The following is a 17,934-nucleotide window of genomic DNA, read 5'->3' as shown; positions in this document are numbered from 1 at the left end:
AAAAAGAGAAAGATGGTGAAACTAAATCTACACCTTTGAAAGAACTACAAAAAAATTTTTTTTTTTTTTTTTTTTTTTACTGCCCCTAATCCAAACCCCTCTTGAAAAACATTTCAAGAGTTCTCAATTATCCTTAATAGAAGATTGCTAAGAATAATAAAAAATAATACTCTATTTCAATAAAACTTGGGGCTTCATTTAAAACTTACAAAGGTAAACAGACCATCGATTTAATGCGAATTTGATTAAAGAATTTGATCAAAGAATGTGAACTTGAGGCTTCATTAAAGGATGTCACTACTTTATCTTTACACTTTCTTGTACATAAATGGTTCATTAGGGTTTTGATCAAAACTTTTTTATGGGCAATTAGTCACCATCCATCAACAATTAAAATTACATACTCATTTAGCGGTAATAGGATGCTCTCCATTTCACTTAAAACGAAAAAGAATTCATTTCATGATGTATTTTTGTTTTGTTATATTTAACGGTACATACGATGACACGTTATTTAATGCAGTAATATATTCACCATGTGGCATCATGTATGCCATTAGATGCAATAAAAATAAAAGGAAAAAGTACACATACGGACATACCCTTCTCATACTACAACTCTATTGTCAATGTCCCCTCTCAAACTACCAATTGTGTCAATCTCCGCCCTAACCCCCTAATGCCAACAAAAAGATAAAAATAACCCTAAAAAGTTTTAATAAGACAAAAATATCTTTATAAATTAGAAAAAAACAAAAAGTGAAAAAAAAAAAATTAAAAAGTAATTTATTTTATATATATTATAAAAAAAATCTTATAAATTGTTTTTTTTTTCCTTTCATTTTTTCATTTTTTTTTTTAAAAAAAAAAAGATTTTTCTATATATTTTTTTAATTAATTTTTTTAAAAAAATATTATAAATTCCCATTTTCTATTTTTTCTATATTTAAAAAAAAAAATTAAAACATATCCTTATAAATTGGTTTTTCTTTTTTCTTTTTAAAATTTTTACTCTTTTTTTTTTTTTTTTTTTTTTAATTTTATAAATGATTTGAAGAGTTCTTCAATTTTATGAAGGGTATTTTTTTTCCTTAGAAACGACATTCACATTTTATTGGTAGTTTAAGAGGCATATTGACACAATTGATAGTTTGGAAAAACATTGACAATTGAGTGATAATTTGAAGGAACATATGTACTTTTTCCAAAATAAAATCTAAAATGACGTAACAAGATATTCAACGATAAAAGAAAATCTAAACCTAGTTTGAAATGAAGAGGATAATGATCAATCAAAGAAACTAGAGGGATTAATCAAGATTGAAAAGTTTACAAAAAGTCATGGAATCTTCTTGCCCATATTAAGACCATCTTGCATATGTCTACACTTCTTGAGAATACCCTCTTTGAAGAGCACAAAATCTGGTGTCTGCTACATTTAGTAGTTAAAATGTGACGATTACAGAGGTTGATATCGCTGCTGAGAAACTCAGCCTGTGAACTCGGGGCCAGATCCCTTAGTGTAAATTGTACTGATGATCTAAAATTGTATGAATGACCCGTCCGCTTCAAAAATAGTTATTTTGCCAGAACCACGGTGTCTACCAATAAATATATACTCTCCTCGTAAACTCTGTCCATTAAAACGAGAAACAATCAAATCACTCAAAACTATTTTCATTTTTATATCACATCAAAATACTTTTTTTTTTTAAAAAAAAAAAATGCACTCTCCAAAAAGCATTAAAAAACGGAGCCAGTTCTTTATGTCAATGAATTAACGAGAACTTTTCGACGTTGGCACCAAAATGAAATTCAAGTTAAATAAATCATCACGAACTTCCTTTCTATTTTGTTTCAACAATTTTAAGTAACAAAATTCATGATGGTTATTTACAAACTATAATATATAGTGCTCAATAATTAACCTGTCTCTGCATCAAGCACCTTCAATCCCAAGCTGGTTGAGGGAATTTGGACCAACGAGGAATACACGCCGTGAGGTCTGGAATCGGAAAACAACTACTCCTTTATATGCTGTCCTCGGTATACCATCCTGGAAAATAAGGAAAAGCAAGAATAACTGAGGTCTACTTTTTTATGAAAATGCTGGACAAAATCAGTTTCAAATAAAGATTTTACAAGCACATTTGCAACACAAAAAGCAAAGTGGCCATATCATTAAATAATTCAGATTCTTTATGGCTGTAAATGTGCTAGCACAAGTATAGCAGTGTGTGCGTGTGTGTGTGAGAGAGAGAGAGAGAGAGAGAGAGATCAGTTCAACATTTTTATTATTTTCTTATGTCAACCTGAAACAACACCACAATTACAGGTACTTAATTGAACATAAAATCATAACCAATTAAAAAAAAAAAAAAAAAAATCAAACGAAAGACCTTGAACATAAAGTCAAAAAACTATGTCAGAATATGACTAAAAAGATCTGTACATAAAGGAAAGCTCTACCACTCAATCATAAGAAAGCCAAAAGAGGGTTTTAAAAACAATATTGAATAGCGAGCTGTTTCACCACATGGAAAACACTGGGATTCAAATTTGCAAGAAAACGGAAACCAGGTGACATTATCCGCCTAATTGAAATATACAATTATTTAGCCAGCTAGATAACCTGAATTATCTTCAACTGCTATACTGAAAGCTCTAGCACTTGGATAGGTTTAAAATATGCTCTATGCTGAAGAAACAAACGTCATTTAATGTGCCATCCACCATATTCCAATAAAACCAAACACTTTACTCCTAATATTAGTGTAAACAAAAGGAAAGGGAAAGGTACACAATAACATTCAGGAATTACCTTCCACTCTTCAAAAATTCCAAACTGGCGTGCGATGCGCTCAAAGTCAAATTGGTTGGTGTATTGTATACGTACATCGCCATCTATATTATATGCCTTTAAAACAACATCAGTTCCTTCGATAGATTTAGCTTTTTCCAAAATGTTGGCAAAGAACTTCATAAACTTGTCCTGGAGATTGAAAGAGATTTTTATTCTCCATAAATGTAATGAACGCTGCAGTCACTTGTAAAAATAAAAATAAAAAAGAGGATATATTTTACCTCCATCAGATAGCTTAAATCCATTGACTTCCAATCAACCTTTTGGAAAGAAAAAGAGAAGCAAAGTTCAAATTGAAAATGTGAAAGACAAATGCACTAAATCAAACAAGAAGTGTCAGAGAGAAATTGTCACTTACCTGGACGTCATTCATCTTAATTGGCTCAAGATATTGTTTGAAGAACTGCCCCAGACTAGAACCCTACAAAAAATCACATAAATGCTTCACATAATCACATAAACGTTTCACATATCCTTGGTGATTAAAGACAGCTGCATGCACTCATAGGTTTACTTTAATCACCAAGTTAAGTAACAAATATCCCTCGAACGAACAAAAGCTTCACAACATTAAGCATCAACCTTAAAGTGTCACTTCAAAATTTTGAAAATGGGTGATTTTAAAATGAAGCTTCACAACTAGCATGTAGCCCATAAAAAGATTTGCTGGGGTGATAGAATAAGAGCACTGTCTGTACCTATCCAGCATTAAGGTTTCCAAGTACATTTTGAAAATAATTTATTTTCCTTTGGGCAGAAAGGGGTTGAATTGTCCAATCTAAACACAAACATTTAATTCACTAAGTTCACTTTCCATGTATATTTGATGTTGCAAGGAAATAACTTTTACTTTAGAAGAGGATTTGGTTGCATGATTGATAAAATTAAACTATTTCGCTGCATAATACGCACACAAATATATCACTAAATGTTCAACAAGTAAACATACCAATCTATGCTTGCAGAGTAAGTAAACCTGAGGTTAGGAATGATGATAACCAAGATATATAGATAGAGAGAAATTCTTAACACTTCGATCATTGTACATACATGCTCTCCAAAATTATATGTTCTGCAAACTTCTGGGCGAATAAACTGTCGACCTTTGTGATTCTCTTTCAACCTCAACCAGTCATCCCAGTAAGTAAGGTTTTGTTAAAGACAACGTTAAAAACAGATGCAACAAGATGCATGGATACTTGGGTCTAAGCACAAAAAATACACTAAACCAACAAGGATATGCCTTCGGCCATTTTGGAGACAGCTCATCCCATATAGATCTAGCCAGCATCCACCCAAGTCCAGGAAAGAAATCTGAGCGATAGAGTGCATCTGCAGAGCACATCAGATAGCAGAGAAGGGAACAAATGCTACATAAAAATTCTGTTTCAGAAAATCATCAAAATCTTAATAGCTATATAATGCATGAACAATACTAAAAGGGAAGAAATTTTGAAAGAGCTTACAAGGATCATGCACAAATTGCTTTTGCCCATTGTCATTCCATGAGGAAACAGCCATAATGGACCTACCATGGTTCAATATCAAAAAAAAAAAAAAAAAGAAGAGATCAAATCTCCCAGAATTTGCTATAACTCGTATATAATGATATCCAACATATAAGAGGTTTAGTTCTCCCAGAAGCCATACTTATCCTTGTCAAGGAGAGTTGCTGCAGCCTCAAAGTAATCAAAAAAGTCTGGGGCAATTTCCATATCATCTGTGTTCAGGGATATTCTTTATCAATCTACACATTTTCCATAAACTCAAAAAGGCATGACAAAAACATGAAAAAAATGAAAAATGAAGAAGAAAAAACTAAAGCAAGATCATTTCACCTTCAAGTATGATCACACGGCTGAAGTTACGCTTGTAGAACAATTCATCCAGTGCCCATTTGTAATGACCTAGAGAAAGGAAGTACATAAGCTACGAAGTTTATAGAATTCATAAAAGAAGGAAATATCCTTACTAGCAATTTTGTAGTACGCAATCAACTCTCCAGGAGATTCAGTTTGCACTGGTTCAGAATCCAAGTGCTGCAATGAAATGAAGTCAGTCTTCAAGGTAAGCTGTATTCACTTTAAAGTTAAGGTTATTCTTAAGGATATACGTTGACGACCGAACATTAAAATCACTTTCTAATTAAATTTATTTCAACTAAAGCCAACTCTTTGTCCAGCATATTAAGTTGTGTTGCAGTCATTTACAAACACACCAACAAAATAAATAATTCAAAGATATATATTATATACGGGATGGTTTAAAAACATCTACAAGATAGACAGTTGCAGGAAATCCCTCCTGTTCGTATGAAAACCAGTTTGGACAGCACAAACAAGTCCAACTTTTTTACTTGAAATATATCCAAACCAGTGTGCATAACGAATTTAATAGAGAAACCAAAATCATTGATCTATCCAGTAGTACTTGACCATGAAAAACAAAGTCACAATGGTTTCGTTTACCTGCATATATGTTAGCTGATCGTAACTCAAAGCCTTGCTTTTAACATCTGGATGTGATCCATCCTGAGAGAAAGTAAAAGCCACCATGTTAAGCTGTTTAGTCTCATCTAAATCTTGGCGAAAGTAATATATATGGATTAATCATGCCCATAAGACAAATCTAAATTTCAGACAAAGCAAAAAGAAGCCTGCAAATGTAAGTACCTGGGATACAAAAACAGGATACTTCATAGCAACAGGACTTTGATACCTGGAAAACGGAGAATATTGCCAGAGGTCAGCTAAAAATGTTTAAACTTCAGCAAAAAGCACAAAAAATATGGAACACATGCTGCAAAACTAAAACATACTTTAGAACAGACTTAATTGTCCTCTCCAGATAATCAGCACGACTGCAAGCCATAATCACCACTGCTGCCACTGGTACCTAATAAGTTTGGCAGAAAAACTTGTTACAAGTAAAAGCTATGACTTAAGAGAAGAAGGAAAGTTACAAAGCATCCTATTCAATCTGAACCTGTACTTTGTCAGTCAGTCTCTGTAGGCCTTTCGCTGAAAGTATAAACAAAAAAGGATGCTAAGTGCCTAGAATTGTGTCAAACAGGCAATTCAATGTTAAATAAAAAATGACATAAAAGAAAAGTGCCTGAATGCAACAGCACAGAAATTTAATCAACAATTGGAAATACAAAAGTAAGAGAATCACCAAAAAAAGCCAATTAAAAAGAGAAAAGCTAAGGTCAATTGACCATAGGGCAGCAAAGGAAGTGAATACATACAATCCATATCACACAAGCATGAATAGAGAGTTTCCCAATGTCTCTCAAAAGTGAAAGCATAAAACCATGCATGTTATTTCAAAAAATGAGAATCTTTCTCCCAAATTACAGTGAAATTTGAAGAAAGAGAGAGAAGTCTCATAACCAAATGGAAGCAATGTTATCTGGCACAACAAAACAGGAGAGAAACCTTTCAAGATTCTCTTCTACATGCCCTCCACTTTTATTGAGATCCAAATGTAATACATTTAGGAGATTAATTTCCTAGAGTTTTCAATAAAAGAAATTGTTCTCCAGTATTTGGTTCAGAAAAGAAGAACAATCTTCTTATACCTCTTAATTGGTCTCAGAAGCTCTTATCATTCCAAATTAGCTGTTTTGAGATTTCTAACCTTTTTCCAGAAATTAAAGATTCATTTAAACCTTAGATATGTTTCAAAATGTAAACAACTAAACTATATTACTGATTTTATTCCATATGTCTGAGAAGTATTAGCTTTTTTTTATAAGTAGATTGACTTGTTTACATATTTTGATCATACAACCAGAACATAAACGCATGCATGCTATAAAAGCATATAGGCATCTTCCAAGAGTAAAAAGTAATCTATTAGTGACAGATATAAACAAAAATGTTTCAAAATAGCGATGGTTATTAGATGTTATGCACAGGGTAGGAGAAATATTAAGAGATTAAAACAACGGTAAAAGAGAGAGTTTATTGGAGTTTTGATAAAGACATACTTTCAAGTTCTTCAACAAGATCCCTCAGCTGTCCACACTCTTCTTCTCGGCGTTTCCTTTGTTCTAAAATAATAGCAATCTCAGAAGAATAAGTACCAATAGTATCTCTGTAGAGTTTTAATCCACCACTTAGAGAGAGACAGAGACAGAGACAGAGAAAGAGTATTGAAGCAAATGGAAATTAATTTAGTCAGAACTACCACATATCAAATGGGTTCACTTTTTTTAACAAAGTAACAATATTGTGGATTATAGAGTTTACTTTTCCAAATAGAAACTAATAAAAGTAATATAATCTCGTGACTACAAAACAAGGTGCCATATACCACATTTATCATAGATATGTCATGGAATCATGCAAAATCAACTCCCACAATCATAGTGACCATATGGCACGAACCACAACTTGGGACACATTCGATGATCTAGACTAACCAATTGCTTGATAAAAGCTCTTATAGTAGTTGTCCAAACCAATGAGTTCCTATGCTTTCTTTCCCTCGCAGTTTATCCATCTCTCAATAATCCAAAGACACACACACTTCATTTAAAGCTATCTATAGCATATTACAAGAAGAGAGTGAACCAACCCAACCCACCTTCAAGGGCCAGAATTCGTTCTTGTTGCAAGCTAATTTGATCAATTAGCAATCGCGTTTGACTTGTACAATGGTCCTCTGCTTCAACCTGTCAAAAACAAATCAATGAGAAAGAAATGTCAAAAAAAAAAAAAACAATAACAATAAGAGCAAAAACAATCACAATCACAGACACATAGACATGAAATACGCTTTAGACACATACCGCAGCAGCAAGACGATCCGCATACTTTGATTGCGTAGAGAACAGCCGCATCTACGCGAAACAAACAAATCAACCAAAAAATAAGAAACCAAAACAATGTGGTTGAATATAGCAACACAGCAATCAGTAACAACAAAACGAGCACAACTTCCTGCATGAATTTTCGTGTGAATTTCAGAAATTAGGGTTTTCGAGGGGTTACCTGGATGTAGATGAAGGCCACGGCTGCAACGAGGAGAAGAAACCGATAGTCGCACGCTACGTTTGCCATTTCTGATTTCTTCGACCACCAAAAAACAAAGGAAAAATTACATATATGTGTGAATTTTGAGATATTGAAGGGATGGATCTGCCAGAGATGAATATCAAAGAGATCAAATTGAAGAATTTGTTGATTGAATCTGCGAGCGCGAATGGAAGCTCTCTGCAAATGCTTCGGGGTTATGGAAATGGTTTTTAAGGGGTTTTTGTATTCTCGTTTACTCAGACTGGGCTCAGAGTCAATTTACACGACTTTCTAGCGTGCGTGGTGCGCTACATTTTGGAGTAATTTTTTATACCCGTATTTTATATCGGTTTACACAATGTATTTTAGTTTACATTTTATATTGATTATTTCAAAAAAAAAAAAAATCACTTAAACTACGTAGTATTATGTAAAATGCATTAATCAACGAGTATGTTACTCTTTCTCTTTTTTTTTTTTTGGAAAGAAATACATTCTAATTTCATTGATAATAATCACGAGCATAAAGCTCTTAATCGCATAAGCACAAAGCCCTGAAATTGCAAATTATAGCCGAAGCTATAAGGATACAACATCACCTAAACCTCCGCTAACCTATGACTAGTTTTCAATTGAAATAACAGATCTGCATAATCCAGACCCAATCCAATGCATAAGTAGCGCAAATTCCTCCTCGACCCAAAAGCCAGGATGAAGTTCACGTCCACAACTCAAAGGTTTGGACTAAAATTCACATCCATGACCTAAAAGATCTGGACCAAAGTTCAGTTCACATCCAAGCAGACAGATCGAGTAGCCAAGCCTTATTACAAAACAGAAACAAGAAAAGCAAAATAAAACGTGGGCGAACCAAAGAGGCAGAGCCTTATTACAAGCAAATAACAGGAATGAAATGCATACAGGGAAAAAACAAGAACAAAGACAATACAAGGAAAATAAAACAAACGGGAACAGGCACACGCAGCGTAGATGCTGATTGTGCACTCGCCGAAAACCGACACCGAAAGGGAACAATGGAAGCTCGACGCGGTGGGGACGCGAAAAAAGCCTAAAACAGTGGACGGAGGGTGGCGAAACCGATCGCTAGCTGGCCGGAAAACCATCACAGCAGGGGACGTTGAAGCTCATCACTGGAGGGGCACGAGGAAAGACCCAGCATCGGACGGTGGGCGGCAGAGCGAGCAGAGGAGATCGGCGGCAAACACAAAACAAAACTAGAGGGAGTTTGAAAGAAACCCCCAAAATTAGCACCCACACCAAGTGGCACACAAGCAAGGCTACAAGAACATCACACCAAAAACATAGCAAAAAAACAGAAAGGAAATGAGCAAAAAACAACCAGAGAGCCCCGCCAAGGACAAAAGCGGAACAAGGAGGAAGGGGCGGCAGAGAAAGGGTAGGGAGGAGGCAACCTGAGCTAGGGACATCAAGTAAACTACTAGCACTTGGTGCAAGGGCAAGTGAGGGGGAGGAGGGAGGCAACAAATGGCCATCCCTCCTCCCCTCACCATGGGGGAGGGGGCTTACCTGAGGCTGCGGCGCTAGAGAGAAAGTAAGTTTTTTTCTTTCTTTCTATTCAACGAGTATGTTACTCTTGAATCCCATCAAATTGTTGGGAGTTAAAGTGTATGCAGTATATTTTTATTTTATATCACTTACTTGAAATACATTATGACATAAAATATACATTATGTCACTTAAAATACTCTTAACATAAAATATAAATGAGTATAGAGAGTAGTATTTGATAAGCGCTGAATGTTGCACATTCAAGCCTCTTAATCTACATATGTTAATTCCTTAGCATTGTTATTTGTTTGATTTTGTTTTATTTTTGTGTTTCAGGTCTTATTTGACAAACTGTTGGAAATTGGGCTTAAAAGGACAACAATTTGAGCATTATGGATCTAGGATCGATTGCAGCACCCCTGGGATCGAGCGCACCTACGCTCGAGCGTTTGCGGCCAGGGATCGAGCGCAATGCGCTCGTGCGCACAAAAGCTAAGCTCGAGCGCACATAATCTCGGATCGAACGCACACGGGCGTACAGTGCACGGCAAGAATCCTTTTCCAGCTTGAGCTTGGTTTTTAGTCTCCCAATTGGACTGGGAGACTGACTTCCGATTTTCTGAGGAATTCTAGGGTTTTAGGGTTTTCCAAATCCCTATAAATAGGACTCTAAACATTATAAACAGACACACCGCTTTCTAGAGTAAAAATTCAGTAAATTGTCTTTGAAGCTTAGAAGATCATGAGCGTCTAAACCCCTTCGTGGGGTGTTGATGTAACCCTATCCAAGCACAATGGTTTGATTGTATTTAATTTCTAGTTTTTCAATTTATGCATATTGATTGTATAACTATGAGAATTGCTACCTTTTGACTATGTTCTTAATTATTAAATGCAATTGTTCTTAAATTCCAAAATCAATATTTGTGAAATTCTTCTCTCGTCTTAGAAAGTATTTTACTTTTATTGAAATCAAATCATTCTTGTTTTATGTGATTATGAGGATGATGGTTATACAATAGGTTTAATTGACATATGATCAATAGGATTTGATAGGCCATGCCTAGGGAAGACGGATTGTACTACATCCTAGTTTAGTGTAATTTAGGTAGACAGTCCGTGCCAACCGAAGATGGGTTACACTTATTCAATGATTGTATGTATCCTGTTAAAGAATTTAATAATTTATACCTAGGGAAGATGGGTCGTACCGCATCTTAGTGGTTAGGTGGACGATCCGTGCCAACCGAAGATAGATTATGCTTATTCTTTAATAAGGTAGTTTCTTATTTATTTATAATATGCATATAATGAATTTTTGGGATTAATTATGATTAGCCATTGTTGTGCGGATAGAGGTGAAGTCAATACCCTACACTCTCTCTCTTATTTTAAATCTCTTTTATATTCATGCACTTTAGTTTTAAAGAAAATCAAATCAAATATCTTTTTAATTAAGTTAATTTTAATCTTTCGTGTTTGACAATAAAACCCCTGCAGTCCTTGAGGTTCAACACCCTCAATATAGCTATATCCTACAGGATTCATACTATTGCGAGTGGTAATTTTTATTATTGATATTTTTGGACACAAAAATACCACATCAATTTTTGGCGCCGTTGCCGGAGACTGCTTAACGGTTTTATTGTCAAAATTTAAGGATTGATTTTAGCTTAATAATTTATTTTTTCTGCTAATTTTAATTCTGTTTGTGTTTTGTTTTTTTTTTTTTATTTTAGAATTTGCAAACAGGTCCGTAAGCTTCCTTCTCTGTGACTGCGATCGAGCGCAGGTCGCGTGCGATCAAGCGCACGGATGCACTGCAGCAGGAACCAAGCTAGCAGCGCTTGAGCCTCTCCTCGTGCGCTCGCACCCATCTGTGGCAGTACGCTCGAGCGCACCTTGTCGTGCGATCGAGCACACTTGCGGCAGCTTGCATCCAGAACCCTAAGTGCTATTTAAGGCCGTTTGTAAGCTTGTTTGTTCTCTGTTTTTTTTAGCTTTTTTTTTTTTTTTTCTTCTATTCTTTTTAGATTTCTGTTTAGTTTATGAGAGGTCGTCGTTCTTTGTCTTTTCCATTAATTTCTTGTGACCTTGAAATTGAACACACCCTTAGACAAATTAGATCCCAAAAGAACTCTAATTTGCTATAACAGCGTTCCACTGAAACCATGGGGGATGGTAACCACGTAGCATTGCAAGATCACTATCTTCCTACCACTTACACTACTCCCACATGTCTCCGGTTGCCGAAAATTACGGCAATCCATTATGAAATTAAGCCCAGCACTATACGAAGTTTACCTTCATTCCTAGGGCTTAGCACTGAAAATCCTTATGACTTCTTCAGTGATTTCGAAGCAATTTGTGATACCACTAAAATGAATGGATTCACTGAGGATACCCTAAGGATGCGTCTTTTTCCTTTTTCCCTCAAGGAAAAAGCCAAACATTGGTTCCAGTCCTCAACACCCAACTCTATCACTTCTTGGGCTCAATTGCAACAAGAATTTCTTAAGAAGTATTACCCCATAGGAATGACCAATGACACTAGGAGAGCCATCACTACCTTCTCCCAATATGAGGGAGAAGATTTCCATGAGACTTGAGATAGGCTACAGAGCTTGCTTAGATCATGTTCACACCACGCTGTCCTGAAATGACAGCTAGTGCAGTGTTTTTATGATGGCCTAACCGAGTCCAATAGAAAAATGGTGGATGCATCATTTAGGGGAACTTTCATGTTAAAAAGTGAAGATGAAGCATGGGCTATGTTTGAAAATTTGAGTAACAATTCTCTTCAACGGGTCTCCACCAAACGAAGGGCACCAGCACCTAAAGCACTCAAGACAGAGAGTTTGTATGAAGCATGCCATTCTCAAACATGGCCAACCAAGTAGTTGAGGCTATCACCGAGAAGCTATACCAATGGATGACTACTAGTTTTGCTCCTCATACTACCCACATGCACACACCACATGAATCTTGCTCATTTTGTTCAAGTTCTATGCATCATGTAAATAACTGCCGTCTTGCTGAAAATTTTACTAATGTTGGTAATGAGAAGGTTAATTCAGCTTTCTCCTGACCGGGTAATGATCCATATTCCAATACTTACAACCCCGGGTGGAGAAATCATACAAATTTCTCGTGGAAGAATTTAAATTCGGGCAACTCAGCCTCAGGGCCACATAATCAAGCTCAATCCAACAGGCAGCCCTACCAACCTCATTCCACTTACCGGCTTCCACAGCAGCACTACCAGTCTCCCTCAGAGTCTAATTTTGAGGATCGGATGCTAAAAGCAATGAGTGAGCTGACCAGCGAGATAAAGTAGTCAATCAAGGCTCAAGAGGAGATAGTAAACTCACATACCCAATCTATTGCCAAGCTGGAAGCTCAAGTCGAACAACTTCCCAACACCCTCAACAAAAGGGACGAAGGAAAGCTTACAAATCAGCCAGTGGTAAATCCTAAGGGGCACTACATGGTAGATGATAACACTTCATACTATCAGCAAGTTCAGGCCATCACCACATTGCGAAGCGGAAGAATAGTTGACAATCATGTGGAGGAGAAGAAGGATGAGCAAAATGAGACCCCACAGAATCTGCATCAGGACAAGGGTAAACAAGTAAGCATCGAGGCATCTTCATCATCTGCCTCCACTCCTGAGGTACCATATGAGCCTAAGGCCCCCTTCCCAGAACGTCTCAAGGCACCCTCCCACTTCGAGAAACAAGGAGAGAAGATACAAGACATAATGAAAACCTTCAAGCAGGTTCAAATCAACATCCTACTCCTTGATGCCATCAAGCAAATTCCAGCTTATGCAAAATTTCTCAAGGACTTGTGCACTCAAAAGAGAAAGAATCAGAAGCACATTCCTAAGAAGGTCATTCTCACCAAGCAAGTAAGCTCTCTGATTCAGCATAACACTCCTCCAAAGTTCAAAGACCTTAGAGCGCCTACAATTTCATGCGTCATCGAAAACACTGAGATTGAGAGAGCTCTCCTCGACTTAGGAGCTAGTGTTAATTTGCTTACATACTCGGTATATCAGAAACTAGGCCTAGGGGAATTGAAACCGACAAGTACTGTCTTGCAATTGGCTGACCGCTCGATCAAGAAACCCCGCGGGATTGTGGAAGATGTCATTATCAAGGTGGACAAGTTCTACTATCTAGTTGACTTTATAGTTCTGGACACAGAACCGGTCCCAAATCCAGAGAAGCATATTCCTGTCATCCTTGGGCGTCCTTTCATCGCCACAGCCAATGCATGCATCAATTGCCGGACCGGAGTAATGAAGATTTCTTTTGGGAATATGAAGATCAGATTGAACATCTTCAATGCCTTCCAGAATGCGCCTGATCAAAATGCATGTTTCTTCTTGGATGACATTGGAGAAACTGTTGAAGACCCACCTCCTGATCCTCTATCTGAAGTTCCATCATGGAGCAACCCTTCAGAGCCTATGCCTCTCACTTCAAGTATTTCACCACCTGATGACAATCCCACATGGGACATATTTCATTCAGAGGTTGCTGAAGTGGATTTCATTAGGGTGAAATTTTTTTTCGCAAATTTCTTGGCTACCCCAGTTTTTGAGAACTCCCATAGAGACAAGAGGTTGATCATGAAACTAGTTCAAAACAAACACCCTGAACATTGCCATGGGGAGCATCAAGACCTATTAGCTGGGAGAAGCAGTTTCGGGATGTTAAGAAGAATCCTCTTCCTTGTGGAGTGCTACATGATCATAAAGAAGAAGGGATGGAAGAGCTTAATTGGACTTCTGAAGGATCGAGGTAAGATCCTTCGGGACTCGAACTTACATTGAGAAATACCTCATAGGATCAAGCGCAGGTCTTGTGCGCTCGACTCCTCATTCCACCAAGGTACATGATCTCCATCCAGGTTTATTTTATCCATTGTTGCTTCATTCTTTGTTTATCTTTTTACAACAATGTGTGCACTTGATTGGTATTTGGTTGGAGTATCACTTTATTTTCAGGACATGTGTTTTTGCATTCAAGTTTGGGGGTATGATATGCCTCCATCTGCTCATTCAGGTATTTCTGTGCTCTTGATCTTATTCTTTAGTTCTATACATACATTGAGGACAATGTATGATTCAAGTTGGGAGTATGGAAAAACAAAACACAATCCATTATTATTGTTATGTCATTCTTAAGCATATGGTTGAGCTTTGATTTTGGTTTGAAATTCATTGGTAGGCTTAAAGTTGAGAACACATGATCATATGACTTAGGAATTTTAGGTCTTGTTACTTACTTTTGGCAACGTGAGATGCTTCTTGTTTCAATTTAAATCTATCTTGAGCACACTAGCACATATCTGTGAGGTATCAATTTTGAGACCAATTATGTTTGTTTTCAATATCTTGAATTATGTTGGGTGGCATATTGGGTGAATAACTTTGGCATGCTAAAAAAACAAAAAAAAAAAATCAAGTTTGAATTTTTCGCTGAGTAACCGGACCTCTTGCCTCATTAAGCAGTGAGTGTTCGCGTCAAAAAGTGAAATTTTTGGGTTGATTAATAAAATGGCTAGCTTAGCTTCGTAGCCTTTTTGACTCGAGTTAATAAGTCCTTAGGGGTGTCTTTACACCTAGTGCCCTAAAGCCATCTGGTTTGGGAGACATTGGCCTAACACTCGATACATGGGTCAACTAGAAAGCTTAAAGGAGCTAAGCATTGCAAAGCTTACAAAAAAAAAAAAAGAGAAAAAAAATGTATGCCATGGTTGTTTCATTTGATATGAAGTCCAATAAATTTTGAGATGTTGATTCATTCATATTGGAATTATTTTGAAACCTCATGATTATGTGTTAGTTCACTTTGCACTAATTGAAATTTGTGTATCTCAATCTGCCATTTGTAAGTGATTTGACTTGTAAATTCCTTGGAATTTTGAAGATGGGGTTTATAATTTTAAGCTTGCTAATGAACGAGAACCATTATTTTTGTAATGCTTTATCCTTTTGAATGACATAATGATGACAATGTTTGTGGGTATCATTCTTGAAAAATCCTCACGAGACTTCACTCGTCCTCTAGGAAATTCCTAGGGGTTTAAAAGGCTTGTTGCATATGCTAAATGCAACCGTACATCTCACGAAAGCTGGATTTATCTTTTTGTTTTCAATTTATTTTCTGTTTTATATTGCTAAGGGACTAGCAATATGTAAGTTGGGGGGTGTGATAAGCACCGAATGTTGCACATTCAAGCTCCTTAATCTACATATGTTAATTCCTTAGCATTGTTATTTGTTTGATTTTGTTTTGTTTTTGTGTTTCAAGTCTTATTTGACAAACCATTGGAAATTGGGCTTAAAAGGACAACAATTTGAGCATTCTGGATCTAGGATCGATCGCAGCACCCCTGGGATCGAGCGCACCTACGCTGGAGCGTCTGCGGCCAGGGATCGAGCGTACTACGCTCGAGTGCACATAATCTTGGATCGAGCGCACACGGGCGTACAGTGCACAACAAGAATCATTTTCCAGCTTGGGCTTGGTTTTCAGTCTCCCAATTGGACTAGGAGACTGACTTCCGATTTTCTGAGGAATTCTAGGGTTTTAGGGTTTTCCAAATCCCTATAAATAGGGCTCTAAACATTGTAAACAGACACACTCCTTTCTAGAGTAAAAAATCAGTAAATTGTCTTTGGAGCTTAGAAGATCATGAGCAGCTAAACCCCTTCATGAGGTGTTGATGTAACCCTATTCAAGCACAATGGTTTGATTGTATTTAATTTCTAGTTTTTCAATTTATGCATATTGATTGTATAACTATGAGAATTGCTACCTTTTGACTCTGTTCTTAATTATTAAATGCAATTGTTCTTAAATTCCAAAATCAATATTTGTGAAATTCTTCTCTCGTCTTAGAAAGTATTTTACTTTTATTGAAATCAAATCATTCTTATTTTCTGTGATTATGATGATGATGGTTATACAATAGGTTTAATTGACATATGATCAATAAGATTTGATAGGCCATGCCTACGGAAGACGGATTGTACTACACCCTAGTTTAGTGTAATTTAGGTAGACAGTCTGTTTCAACCGAAGATGGGTTACACTTATTCATTGATTGTATGTATCCTGTTAAAGAATTTAATAATTTATACCTAGGGAAGACGGGTTGTACCACATCTTAGTGGTTAGGTGGACGATCTGTGCCAACCGAAGATAGATTATGCTTATTCTTTAATAAGGTAGTTTCTTGTTTATTTATAATATGCATAGAATGAATTTTTGGGATTAATTATGATTAGTCATTGTTGTGCGGATAGAGGTAAAGTCAATGCCCTACACTCTCTCTCTTATTTTAAATCTCTTTTATTTTCATGCACTTTAGTTTTAAAGAAAATCAAATCAAATATCTTTTTAATTAAGTTAATTTTAATCTTTCGAGTTTGATAATAAAATCCCTGCAGTCCTTGAGGTTCGACACCCTCAATATAGCCCTATCCTACAGGATTCATACTATTGCGAGTGGTAATTTTTATTATTGATATTTTTGGACACAAAAATACCACATCAGTATTACTTTCGATAAATATAATAGAATAACATATTCTCATATATATATATATATATAATATCAAAATTAGTTTGTTAATTTCATTGGTTTAGAGAACTGATCTTTTTTTAAGGTTTAAATACTATTCCAGTACCCATGGTTTGCACCAAAATTAAATAGCCGCTAGGTTTTAAAAAATATTACAAATGGTACAAGTGGTAAGCCAATAAATCCACTTGGTACCTCTATTAAGATTCTATTAAGTTTTTTAACGAAACACTTCGTCACTCTTATACGTGGGCGGCACATGGCTTGGTACCTGGGTTTTTGGATGCCACGTCAGATTTTATTTATTTATTTATTTTTTAAATTTAAAAAAAAAAATGCTAGGATGGCCGAACCACCCCATAGGGGGTAGCTGGTATCTACATATGTTACGGACTTAATTGCTCAAGCACCGTAGCATGTAAAATATAAATAAGAGTAGTTCGAGGAACCCTAATGCCTCACAAATCAACTCAAGGCTGAATAATATTAATCTTTGCTTAATTTCATTAATAAACTTGGCCTCTTTGAATAGAGACTTACAAAACATAGTAGATATAAAATTTATAAATGACTAATAGCAATAAACTACTTCTAATAATCACATGTTATCTTAACAAATAGCCTTCTCTCTAGAATTTTTCTTTTTTCTTCTTCTAGACAACACTAAGAAGAATTTCAAGAGGAGAGAAGTTCTACATCTAGAACTTCCCTCCTCTCCTTTCACAGTAGTAGTGCTCGGTGTCTTCTCTGTAGGCTCCATCGGTCTCCGTTTATGGTGGGTTACTTTAGATCTAGTTTGTAGATCTAGATCTAGATCTAGTCTCTTCAACCTTAAATCTGATCGTCTTCTTTGGCCAAGGCGTGTCTTTCGAATGGATGTCTACGATGCCGTGCTCCTCCGCTGCTGCTAATGGGGTT

General features: G+C 36.1%; 1 protein-coding gene across 2 annotated transcripts; it reads right to left on the bottom strand.

The window, feature by feature from the left end:
• Positions 1–1,285: 1,285 nt before the first annotated feature.
• CGL1 (alpha-1,3-mannosyl-glycoprotein beta-1,2-N-acetylglucosaminyltransferase) lies at positions 1,286–8,179 on the bottom strand. 2 transcript variants are annotated; one of them, XM_088513696.1, is made up of 19 exons: positions 7,861–8,179; positions 7,659–7,709; positions 7,454–7,541; positions 6,855–6,917; positions 5,855–5,883; positions 5,682–5,758; positions 5,536–5,581; positions 5,332–5,394; positions 4,836–4,902; positions 4,702–4,770; positions 4,514–4,583; positions 4,330–4,391; positions 4,106–4,195; positions 3,914–4,008; positions 3,222–3,284; positions 3,085–3,123; positions 2,822–2,992; positions 1,929–2,056; positions 1,286–1,633 (listed from the first exon to the last, which is right to left on the bottom strand). In XM_088513696.1, exons 1-18 carry the CDS (start codon positions 7,927–7,929, stop codon positions 1,940–1,942), a joined length of 1,329 nt encoding a protein of 442 aa, XP_088369822.1. In that variant the 5' UTR covers positions 7,930–8,179; the 3' UTR covers positions 1,286–1,633; positions 1,929–1,939. The 2 variants fall into 2 exon arrangements, with proteins under 2 accessions (XP_088369822.1, XP_088369821.1); XM_088513695.1 differs by having other exon boundaries at positions 5,849–5,883; positions 7,861–8,178.
• Between the last annotated feature and the right edge of the window lie 9,755 nt (positions 8,180–17,934).

This window comes from Corylus avellana, chromosome 2 (assembly GCF_965113065.1).
Source record: "Corylus avellana chromosome 2, dhCorAvel1.hap1.2, whole genome shotgun sequence".
Lineage (NCBI taxonomy): Eukaryota > Viridiplantae > Streptophyta > Magnoliopsida > Fagales > Betulaceae > Corylus > Corylus avellana.
This window is presented reverse-complemented; position numbering and strand designations above follow the sequence as displayed.

Excerpts from the sequence above, each read along its gene's own strand:
- CGL1 (XM_088513695.1), bottom strand. The coding sequence starts at position 7,929 with ATGGCAAACGTAGCGTGCGACTATCGGTTTCTTCTCCTCGTTGCAGCC. Across the intron at positions 5,395-5,535 it reads ATCCTGTTTTTGTATCCCAG|GATGGATCACATCCAGATGT; the intron begins GTACTTACATTT and ends ACTTTCTCTCAG. Across the intron at positions 4,584-4,701 it reads CCGTGTGATCATACTTGAAG|ATGATATGGAAATTGCCCCA; the intron begins GTGAAATGATCT and ends CCCTGAACACAG.